Source organism: Antrostomus carolinensis, unplaced genomic scaffold (assembly GCF_000700745.2).
Source record: "Antrostomus carolinensis isolate BGI_N321 unplaced genomic scaffold, ASM70074v2 scaffold4772, whole genome shotgun sequence".
Lineage (NCBI taxonomy): Eukaryota > Metazoa > Chordata > Aves > Caprimulgiformes > Caprimulgidae > Antrostomus > Antrostomus carolinensis.
This window is the reverse complement of record NW_010298804.1, coordinates 1-12172: the sequence shown is the minus strand read 5'-3', so window position 1 is coordinate 12172 and position 12172 is coordinate 1. Positions and strand designations below refer to the sequence as shown.

At 38.7% G+C, this 12172-nt stretch overlaps 1 protein-coding gene across 1 annotated transcript in view; it reads right to left on the bottom strand.

Moving 5' to 3' along the window:
* Positions 1-10716, bottom strand: part of FRMD3 (FERM domain containing 3) — a gene marked incomplete at its 5' end in the record, with an annotated part of 20488 nt that extends 9772 nt beyond the window's left edge. The window contains 3 exons of the mRNA XM_010162560.1: positions 6702-6823; positions 10014-10082; positions 10642-10716. Coding sequence (XP_010160862.1) covers positions 6702-6823; positions 10014-10082; positions 10642-10716 — 266 coding nt within the window. The remainder of the gene's footprint in view (positions 1-6701; positions 6824-10013; positions 10083-10641) is intronic.
* Positions 10717-12172: the final 1456 nt, after the last annotated feature.

The following is a 12172-nucleotide window of genomic DNA, read 5'->3' as shown; positions in this document are numbered from 1 at the left end:
TGGGGCAGAAGCAGGCTCTCACTTCCCAGAATACTTACCTTTAACATTTACATCATGTTGTGACATTATGTCATTGCTCCCTCTGCACCATAAAATCAAGGATGTGCATGTGAATATGAGTAAGAAGGGGGCAGGGGAGAGAGTCCTGCAAATGTATATTTTACAGCAAGTGATTTCTCTCATGAAAGACATGAGCTTCAGTGGAGCTTTTGGAAACCACCTTGATGGTGGCTCCTTTCCCCTGCCTGGCCCATACAGTACAAATATTGAGCAGTCCTCCTTTTTACTCCTTTCTCCTGCACGCCAAACATTCCTCCCTTCCTTTCTTTCTCTGCAAGCACTTTTTCCTTGTGTGTCTGAGGAGAGATAAAGTGCCCCTTTGCTTCCTATCTCCATTTTGTCACCACTTCAAAAGTAAGATTCTGTCTGCTTTTCTCATCTTTCTTCTTAGGACTGTTGTAGCAACCAAAAGAGGATCATTAAAACCTCACTAAAAAGGGTTGAATCCTCACTGTGTAGACAGGTACAAAAACTGCAAAGCACCAATTCTTACAGTAACTACCACCATGTCCAATATGCAAAGCAAAGCCTAATCGAGGACAGAAGTGTCACCTGGACAAGGCTGTGAATTATTTCCAACAGGAGTACATTCATGTCAATGAATAAACATGTATCATTTATGTTTCAGGTAAGTATGCTCATGCAAAAGAGGGATGACTGCGAGATTTCAAGTCACTACCCACCATAAACAAAACTACCCACCATGTATACAAAACTAGTGTAACACAGAGAGTTGCTGACTCTGCTGCAAAATTTCTTGTAACTAGATGCCTTTTGAAGAATGTCTTTTAGGTTCAACTCTCTGTGTCTACTGGTAACTCACAGCAAGTAAGGAACAGGCTGTGTCTCTTGAGTGAAAGAAGGTTTTGCATGACCTGACACCAAAATGGTTGGAAGATGTTTTTCAGAAAAGATTTTACAGACAAGGAGTCTGCTTCTCTCCTGCAAAGCTGCCCAGGACTCTCTGTGTGCAGAAGACAGCCAGTAAGGCAACGGGTCCACTGTCAGTAACTAATTGGTTTTGCACCTCCTGTCACTCTCCTCCTTCCTAAATTGCAGAAAGAGTATTGACTGATGAGAACTGTGGCAGAGAGACCCTTAGCATTCAGCACCATTACAGAGGAGGCAGAAAACAGCAGATGGTTATATAACTTCTCTTAAAATCAGAAAGTATGGCTTACAAAAGCAAAAACAATCCCCTCCCAAAACCAGAAAACTGAAACTAATAAACCACTCTTCAAAACTAGTATCTTTCTCCAGCCAGTGAAAATAGTGAACAGGAAACTTCTATTCAAGCATAACAATTTTAATGTACTTGTGAAAAGGAAGCCTATCATTTGTCTTCAGATTTTAGAGGTACATTATTATGATGATGGGGGCAATGCTGCTATGTTTGTAACAAAAGTAGTGATCTTATTTCGCAGACAAACGGCATGGTAACCACCTGGAAATCCGAGAATTTGTAAGTTATGAAGGAATGTTGGCAGAGCTATTTGTTGCCAGCATTATGTATTTTACCTTGAAGCAAAAGGTTTGCTTGTAAAAAAGTTGTTTTCAGATCTTGTAGTGCTCAATTACATGGTTAGAGTACTGTAAATCCAGTTTAGTTTGTTTAACACAGACATGATGATGCATGCAGTGATGTTAAGTTCTCCTGAGGCCAGAACACTCTGAGACACTCCCCAAAACTTGCAAGACAAAGTGTCCAGTAGTTGGAGAAACTTAAGATGACCAGACTTTATTCCATAAATAAGAGAAAAATCTCAACATTAAAAACTATCAAAAAATTAGTAGAAAATTCCATTACATACAACTTGACCTAAGGATGCTCACTTTGGCCTCTACTAATTTTAATGGAATATTAGAAGAAATTATCTCTGCAAACCACAAGAATCTAAAAATAGAACCATTATTTTATTTTGAAAAGCCATTAAGAAATCTGATGAACTTCTACCTATTGCAATTTTTATTATCGTACACACACACCCACCCCAGATACAATCAGCTAACAGGAGTATTGCTTCTGCTGATTTCATAGGGAAAAGCTGTTCGACGCTGCACGACATAAGACGTTTCACGATTGTCTCTATCTGATGTATTAAGATAAATTGTTTCTCAAATACAGCAGGTATGATTTTAAAAATATGAATGTTAACCAGTTGTGTATTAGTTCTACCCAGAGAAACATCAGTAAACCAATATTTTTTTTCCAACAAAAATTAAATGTAACAACACTGAGCTGTGCCCAGGAAAAATAGTAGACTACATTACCTGTTACAGTGTTCTTGCTACGAACATAACACATGAACAGATACATTACTTTATATTTAACTAGCATATTTTAAATATTTATTCATAGTATTATTTGTAAGTGTCCAATTTTTCATGTGTTGTTGCCTAAGCCATACCCACAAAAGCTCCATATGCCTCTAATCTACAACCAAAGCTTACACAGTTGAGCACTCACACATATGGACAAACAGACTGGTAGTAGCTAGAATGTACTCATTCTCATACATGCTTGCAAGATGCAGTGAAGACTCCACACTATAAAGATATCACTCATGTTAACTAATTGCCATTAGTGCAGTATTTCTTATACTTGAGTGACACAGAAAAGTAAGTTTGCTAAAGGATAAGAGCCCCCTGTACACAACTCAGACACACAGACATACAATTTCATGAGAAAAAAAATATTAAAAGATCATGAGAACATTTCAAAAGTGTGTAGTTCTCTGGGGAAGGAAAAAATGAGCAACACAGATTTTAAACAGGAAGAATTTAGAATGAATCTGTGCCATCAACCCTCTCTTTTCTAAAATACAGTACAAGGTAGATCAATCAATAGAATGACTGAAGCACGCTACTTTCACTTTGGGTGCTCCAAAGGCAAAAGTCGATGTCATCAGGAAAATAATTCCTGTATGAAACCTGAGCACACAAGTATCAAGTGACTTAAAAGACATTTTCATCACTTTGTCAAAACCACATTAACATCCTGTAACTCAGAGGCATGGTTTGATTTTGCCTTTTTTTTTTTTTTTTAATTGAACTACTCAAGTACGTGAAGCCCTGACAACATCTGGTGCTGGAAAATCCAGACAATGATACACTACCTGCAAAATAATTGTGAAGTGACCAGGACAGACAATAATCTGTCTCACCAAATCAGACAGTGAAAGGAGACAGCCACACTGTTCAACTGCCTATGGAGCAAGGACCATGGAAATAACCTAATAGGAATATTCAGAAGGACCTAATTCAGCCATCTGTGACAAAGATAAATTTAGGAATCACACTTCAGGATAGACTTGAAACTCTTGTAGCTAGGTGCCTTCTGAAGAATGTCTTTTAGCTTCAAAAGGTAGAAATGATATCTCCAAGCATATCTGACACTCATCATGGAAAATCTAATTTCATGTGATAACCTTCTACACATGATAGTAATTTTATGGTTGCATCTTTACACTACTATGCCTCTTCCCTTCTCCTGAGACAGAAAGGACATTAGTGCAAAACACGAATCAGTTACAAGGAATGCGAAAGCCTGAAGAATCTTAAACAGTAGCAACAAAGCACTGAGAGATGACCTGCAAAACCTAAGGTATGAGGACTTAAGATTAGTTTTTAAATTCGATAAAATATGTACTGGCTGGTGGTCAATCTGTTAGGTAATCCACTTACATAACTATAATTTTAAAACAGGAATAAAAACACATTTAAAAATACCAATTCAAATCTGCGTGCTTAAATTAGTAATTGGACACCTGTATATGGCCTCTAGGGGCAGAGTGAAGAATTTCCTCTTGAAGAATGAGACACTAATAGAAAAACTCAAAACATTTTTGCCTGCCATTCTAATTAAAAAAAAAAAATGCCATTACTTGCTTTCAAATCATTTGGCAAAACTGTCAACTGCTAAAGTAAGTGCTACAGTGATACCATGGGCATCCAGCTTCTTTCTTCCCACAAACAGTGGTCATTTATGACCATGTTTAGTCAGCATACCCTTTCTTATACAGTTGCAAAACCGGTGGACAATCGGTGTTTTTTTGGAGAACAGCTTTACGTCAGCATGATAGCCAGAGTAGATTTGTAAGATGGAATTTTGTATGGGAGAATGGCTGTGCTTTAATTGTTTTTCAGTACTTGGTTGCATCGTGTTTATTTTCCATCTGAAACAATTAACGTAAGGACAACAAGGCAGGCTGAAGCTGCTCAAAATCCCCTGCAGACTCTGAATAGCTTTGTCCCCTAGCAACTACCAAGTAATTGGCACAAAATCTTCCCTCTCACCTGTCAGTTTCTGCTAGTTTAGATTCATACTGCCCAGGCTCAGCCAACTCAAGAGTTCATCTTTCCAGAAGTTTCAGGAAGCAGTGGTATCTACACCGAGACCACCATATTTTTGGCCATATGTTTTGCTCATAATATATAAAGCCAAATTAAAATTAAGACAAGTAAGTTTTGCTCAGTTACGAGACAAAGCTGTGCACTCTCCCAAGTCTGCCTAAGGTAGACACAACTGACGGCATCATTATAGCCAGCTCTGCTAATGAGTTGCTTGGGCCCATCTACACAGTACAGTGCAGCACCGTGTGAAGGTCTTGGCCATCAGCAGCTGGAACATCTGTATGCATACAGCAGGACCTTGCAGAAATATGCAAGCTGCATTTGCCAACCCATGCAGCATAGGGACAGCTGACCTAGGCAGGCCTGCACTGTGCTCTCAACAGCATCTGTAGGCCCTTTGGAAAGCCCCTCAGGGTGTCCACCCCCACCTCAGGCTTGGACTTTTAGAGAAATGTCAAGGCTGTTTCACATGTGTAGCACACTTAAAGCAGTTTCCCAATGCAGTTGAGTCAGTCCCAGGTCTAGTTGTCTTCCCTTGACCCACCTCCTGCTCCTGCCCTTGACCTTGCACAGGACCTTGTCTGACCCTCTCTGATGAGCCACTTGAAGGTTGAGCCAGCCAGTAGTGGGATCCTATACAGTTAGGGGGTTGTTGGTTGTTTTTTGTTGAGGGCTTTTTTAATGTTTGGGTTTTTTTAACTCCTTCTCCCAGTTCACTCTAGGGTGATTAGTGGTGGTGTAAGGGAAAAGATGGGAATCCACAGAAGTAGATTGAGTGCATGTGGGGAAGAGAGCCAGCATCAGTGTCAGAGAGCTGTGAGATCAGTTCAAGCTGCAACTTGATAATATAGCCAAGTTTGCTGCAGGAAAATACTGTAAAAGAGTACTCATAACTTAGCAGCTGGAGGTATTTAACTATGCATACATAACATATTCTAGAGGAAACCCAGGAGCAAATATTTCTATTAAGTCACAGTAGTAACAACAATCTGTCTGACTAAAAGGAAACATGACTTTCAAACTTCTGGAATATACACATTTGAAACTAGCACTCTCTGGTGAATGTACAGCAATGGTAAGTCAGCAGTTTCCAAAAATGGATTTCATTGCTTACAGTTTTAAGCGTGGCACGGCAGTCTTACAAGCAGCAAGCTGTTGTTACTCTACAGTAGTGGTAACTGCCTAGCAGGAACACAGTGTTTGGCACTTGGCTGCCAGAAAGTAAATTCTCAGATACAGGTAATTCACAGTAGAGGTAAACAAGTAATTGTCAAAATTAACTACAGGTCATGCAGCTACTGCTACTCATTATAATAAGCTAAGTACGTAGACAATCTAACTCACCCTGTTCTTACTACATTGTGTTGAAACTCCAAAGAACTAACAAATCATGTTCATATGAGTCCTCTAGAATGAAATTTGGACATTCTCCCATGAAAACAAACATACTTGCTCAGCTGTTTTCTGTTTCCCATTAACTGACCACAACAAAGCAACAGCACAGGTCGTATTCCCAACTTCTGAAACAATTAGCTCACATCTCAGGTAAGAACCACTGTTAGGTGTTATTTGGTTGCCTTCCTTTTTTATTAGAAAGAATGCAGTTATCCTCATTTAAACTGCCTTGAGATGTTCATACCATTTTTCGTAATGATTGCTTTTCAAAAATATAGGTGCTGAATGTGATTATTAAAATATCAAGGAATAAACAAATACATGGAAAACCTTGTTCTACAAAATGCATTGAAACTGATCTTCCAATAACATCACTTTTTGATCAGTGGGATTAAATTAGTAGAGACTCCTTCCTAGCTGACCTTCAAATAACATCCCTTTTTGTCAATAGGATTGAACTAGCATAGAATTTTTCCTAACACTGTAATAGAAAAAAAAGAAATACAAAAATAAAAGCAAGAAAACCAGCATACCTAGCAGTAAATGCCAGTTTTCACTTCTGAGTAACTGCATTTAGTATGTAGTAAAATGATGTTAACGTTGAATTATTTATTTCTTGTTAAGTTCCTTTCACCTGACAATCTAAAAAAATATTTTTGAAACAGAAAGCTTTAACAGCCGCAACTTTCCTTAATGTATCTCGCATGAGTTTTGTGCACAGTTCCTTGGGCTAGTGATAATTTCTCAGTATGATGTGCAGACGCTTAATGGTGTACTCCTAATGGAAATTACTAGACTTTTTTTCCACATCCCTGAGTCAGCATCACATCTTTTTCCATGTATTCTATAATAAATATTGGTAGTATTTGGCAGGAATCAGATAAGTAACTCACCTTCATCTAAAGGAACCTCTTCCTCCTCGCAGGGAGAAGGAAGGAGGGGCTGCAGAGGTTCCATGTTGATTATGAGTTGCTTGTTCAATGAGGGAGAGCTGCGACTCTGGGTAATGCTGTTTCTAAAAGAACAGGAAAAACAGGATCAGTTTATTCACAAGGAAAGAACTGCAGTCCAATACACCTAACCTCAGACTTGTTTTGCATAAATTACAATACACCTTGAGCTATTATAACAAGCTCTGCACACCGAACACTGCTTTCAGCCATGTTACGTTGCACCCCTAGCAGATTTATATAAACCTTTCAACATCTGAAATGTAGGAGAAGGTTTTGTGTTGGTTTATTTCCCTTTATGCAGCCAGACTCTTTCTCATCTCATGCAGGATTTCAGTGTGTTGCTCCTCCCCACGCTGCACAGCAGACATGAGTATTAGGCTTCAAGAAAGGAGAAGGTAGACAGGATACAAATTATTTTCCTGAGGTTGTTCCACTGCCTCTGGGACTGGGTAAGGATTTGTTACGGTCTGTGTACTGCAGACTAAAGACCGAAGCAGGAACAACTGTATCCCTTCAGTTAAGAGATACACAGTGCTCTGATTCTCACGCCAGATACTGACTCTGCACCATGCCTCCAGGAGCTCAAGCTGGTTTTCTTTCTTGTCTTACTTGACTCTACCAGCCTTTCCTGGTAGCAGGTGCTGAACTTTCTCGGGAAAGTTTGAGGAATGTTGTCGATTCACTTCAGTCATAAGGCTCATTAGCCTAAAATCATATTGCTGAGAAAATAAAATAGCTCTTTAGAATATTTTACATGATACAGGCCTGAAGCAAGAATCCTGCAGCAAATACAAAGCATTACATTATAAAATACTTACTTTTGACAAAAGCAAAGGTGAAATATAAGAGGATTCTACTTGAGCTCAAGTGGTACACAGGTACAGGGCTGAAGTTTCACAAAATGCACTTCAAGTTTTTATAAAGACTGAAGTTAAAATTTCACATAGATAAACAAACTGAACGAAGCACCTATTGCAAGTAAAAAGAAGGGACTGCGTGTTGCTGAGGGCTCAGTTAAACTCGGGACACAGATGTCCTCTTCTAAGTCACATTACATGTCATTAAATATTCTCTGGAGATAACAAGCTTTCTTGCTCAATTGCCATAATTCCTTGCTCATTAACGTATGCCCAAAGCTACTTATGTCCTCATTTGCATCCTGTGAGCAGCCTCTAATAACGAGTTAGTTCAAATTTTTACTGTTCAAAGAAGTTTTTCACTCAAAGTGCTACAATCACTCTAATCCAACAGTACCTCTACAGTCTTGTTAAGCACACCTTGTATCTTTGTGCTTGCTGTAACGAGCTATCAAGTAACTCTCAAAACAGGAGTTGTGCCTGGGAGCCAGTAAGGCTCCTACTCCACATTTATTTACAAAGACCCCTCCTTCAGGCATTCCCCAGAAGGAAAATGTTTAATCATTCACTGTGTATTTGTCAGAAGAACTTGCCACTGGAATAAATGCTGCATGACTACACACTCTCAGTCTGTAGTGCTTTAAGTGTAATATCCAAACACAAAGATACTGACCAATAACCTCTTCACAACTGCATATTTCTTTCTCAATGCAGCCATGGTACCACTGAATTGACTTAGAGGGAGGTGGCACAGGGAGAGAAAACTTTAAATATAAAAATACATATATTTACTTCCAATCATATAGTTTCCTTTAAAAGTTTTGCATCAGAAAAACTACCATTTCCTGTCCCTAAATCCTCCTTCACAGACCAACTTGTTTCTAAGCTTGCTTTTTTCGGAGATGAATACTGTCTATGCCGTTTGCCTACTTATACTATTAGAAGGATAAGCTATCTACCGGTGTCTCCCATTTCAAAACCTGCATTATAAAAACATTTGAAATCATTAGACTTTTTGTTAAATCTTTCTAAGAAACTGAACAGGGAGCTACCATAATACTGTAAATGAAAGCATTTTAAGAAGGTCAATCATGAAAAATATACATTACTATTTATGGGTGTGAAATCCATATCCACATTGCTCTATACACTTATTTGCCCTCTGATCCATTACTTTATGTACGCTAAGAGTTTTAAACAATATGTTTAAAATACTTTAAATACTGAAAGCAAAGAAAAGTAAAATGCAAGATAAAAAATAACTTCATGTTAAAATCTTTTCTTATGCTATGGAAGAAAGAAACTCTATAGAAACTAGGCAATAAGCTGTTTCCTTACATGAATAACTATCTTCATTTAAAATGCATTTCTGTGCCCAGGTAATCTACCCTGCCTCAATAATGGACCTATATTCTGCTTTCTGTGTTCTCAGATAACACATTCTAGACATCTGCAAAAGCATGTTCAAAAGTATCCCTGCATGGCCTTACTATTAATTACACAGTAGGGCTGGACAACATATTTATAAATATTTGCTGCAAATATATTCCTACCCTTTAATAAGAACAATCCTCTGTTCTCTAAAATATAGATAGAATAGCCATATTCAATTATAAATAAACCAAACACACAACCCCCACCCCTGAAAGAAATCACAATAAAAATAGGGATATGACTGTGAAATGTACAGAAAGCTAAGTAACTTTTCAAAAAAGTTTTTAAACAGTTTTTTCCTGCTGGCCTCTTTCTTCTCCTCTGGTGGACTTTAATAAGGTTCTTATCAATTTTCACTGTCACTACAATGAGTGATAAGAAGCAGAAAGTATTAGTTTGCTTGCAAAGTCCAGCTGCTTATTTCTAACAAGCCAATTTTTTTATCTGAAAAAAAGAAAAGATTCTCTGATCTTTTTTCTCTTTACTGTATGGACTTCTTGATTTTTAATATGACTGCATTATAGAAAAACTATCAACTATACTTTTACACAGACTTACATACATACACAAAACAGAATCTTTCAAAACCAGGCAAGAATGAGGAATGAAATGAGAATGTACTTTTCTTGTACTTGTACAAGATCTGTTCTTGTACTTGTCAGGATTATGTAATAACTGTCTATATCATAACACAGAAAATAATACAAGGTACTTATCTGACTGATTGATTAAGCCCAGCTTCAAAGCAGCACAGATTAAGTTCCCTTGTGTAGGAGACAATACGCTACTGTAAGAGTTTTGTAATGCTGGCAACACATATTCCCCAAGGCTTGTGTCCTGGTTGCCTCATTGCTGAAGCTCAGAATGGCAGCCATTACATCTTACAGTAAAGAGAATTTCTCCATAGAGAACAACAATCCTTCTTAGTCCTTAAACTTTAATAATGAGTGTCAACACATACCTGTGAACTTCAGGAGGTTCCCTCTGGATTTTAGAGCTTGCCTCCACAACTTCTTTGGCTACTTTTCCACTACATTAAAATATGAAATAAATATTCAAGCAAATACTAGAATGAGCTCATTACATGCCAAGCACTATACATACTTGAATAATTAAGTTCCATAGAAAAGAAGAAAAGGAAAAGACAAAGAAAATATATCCCATGTAGTGGATACGTAATGTCCCAGACTAAAAATTCTGCTGATCACTTGTCTGCAAAACTACTGAAGAAAATGCAAACTTTTGCAGTAGAACACTAGGAGTGGGACTGGACTGTTCCACTAAGGCACCCTTGGTCCAGAGCTGCCCAGTTACAGGGGGCATACAACCTCTACACTAGCCATACATCCTTGTTTATACAGAAACTGCACTGAAAGTAGAGCCCTGTTCTGGTGAAACTGCTTTTTGACAGAAGTCCCCATGAACCCTCCAGTTTGTTTTAGAAGTGACACTAAAGGGACAACAGAAAATGTTTTGAATCTTGACCTGGATTAGGTGTGAACAGCCCTCAATTTACCATGGGTAATTATTGACATTTTCTTTTACATTCTGAAATGGATTACCATGAAAAACAAACAGCAAACACCCACCTATATCGAAATCTACTGCCCTTAAAAAATATCTTGCTGCTGGACATGGTCTTGATCTGACTGGATTTTGCATACCTTGAAAAAAACAAAAGAATAGAGGCTGTCACATTTTCAGCACAGAAGGAACCTGATAAACAAAAATGAACAAGGCCAACTACAAGAAGCTTTGTTGTTTTTATACCACAAATTAATATTCAGTAATTGGGTTTTCCAACTTTTTCTAAGGTCTTTATACAAATTAGAATATAAAGCATACATAAAACAATTCAGACAGCATAGAACAATTGAACATAAAACAAGTGATTACCTGGAGAGAAAAGCAAGAAAATTAAATGCTTACACTTGCTGCATCTCTAGGGACTTTCATTCACAAGATCAAATAAAGACCTTGGTAAACCAAAAGCCCCTAGGACAAGTTTGCCCTAACACCACCTTGTTTGTGGTAAGATATGGCTATTTCCACTTTCCCACAAGTAAAGTAAAGAAATAATAAGTTGTAACACCCACGTGGATGAGCAAGGAGCTCATGGGAAAACTCAAAGGAAAGAGAAAGGTCAATGAAATGTGGAAAAAGGGTCTAGCCACATGGGAGGAATATAGGAATGCGGTCAGGGTCTGCAGGGATGCAACTGGGGAGGCTATGACCCACTTGGAACTGAATCTGGCAAAGGAGGTTAAAGACAACAAAAAAGGTTTTTTTAGGTACATCAATAACAAAAGGCAGACCAGGGAAAATGTGGGCCTGCTGCTGAATGAGGCGGGTGCCCTGGTAAGAGGAGACACTGAGAAGGCAGAGATACTGAACGCTGCCTTTGCTTCAGTCTTCACGGCTAAAAGTGCCTCTCAGGAATCCCTGATGCTAGAGGGAAGAGAGAGAGTCTGGAGAGAAGAAGACTGTCCCTTGGTTGAGGAAGAGCTAATCAGAGATAGTCTGAACAAAATCAATTCACACAAATCTATGGGACCCATCAGGATGCACCCACGAGTGCTGAAGGAGCGTCAGAAATGATCGCTAAACCTCTCTCTATCATCTTTGAAAGGTCTTGAAGAATGGGAGAGGTGCCTGAAGAGTGAAGGATAGCCAATGTCACTCCAGTCTTCAAAAAACGCAAGAAGGAGGATCCAGACAACTACAGGCCAGTCAGCCTCACTTGCATCCCTGGGAAGGTGACGGAACAGCTCATTCTTGAGACCATCTCTAAGCAGTTGGAAGAAAAGAAGAAGAAAAGAAGGTTATCAGGAGTAGTCAACATGGATTCACTAAGGAGAAATCATGCTTGACCAATCTGGTAGACTTCTATGATATCATCACCAGCTGGGTAGATGAGGAGAAATCAGTGGACGTTGTCTATCTTGATTTCAGCAAGGCTTTTGATACTGTCTCCCAAAACACCCTTGCAGTAAAGCTTAGAAGGTATGGGATAGATGAGTGGATGGTGAGGTGGATGGAGAACTGGCTGGCTGGCAGAGCTCAGAGTTGTGATCCATGGTGCAGAATCGAGTTGGAGGCCTGTAACTAGTGGTGTTCCCC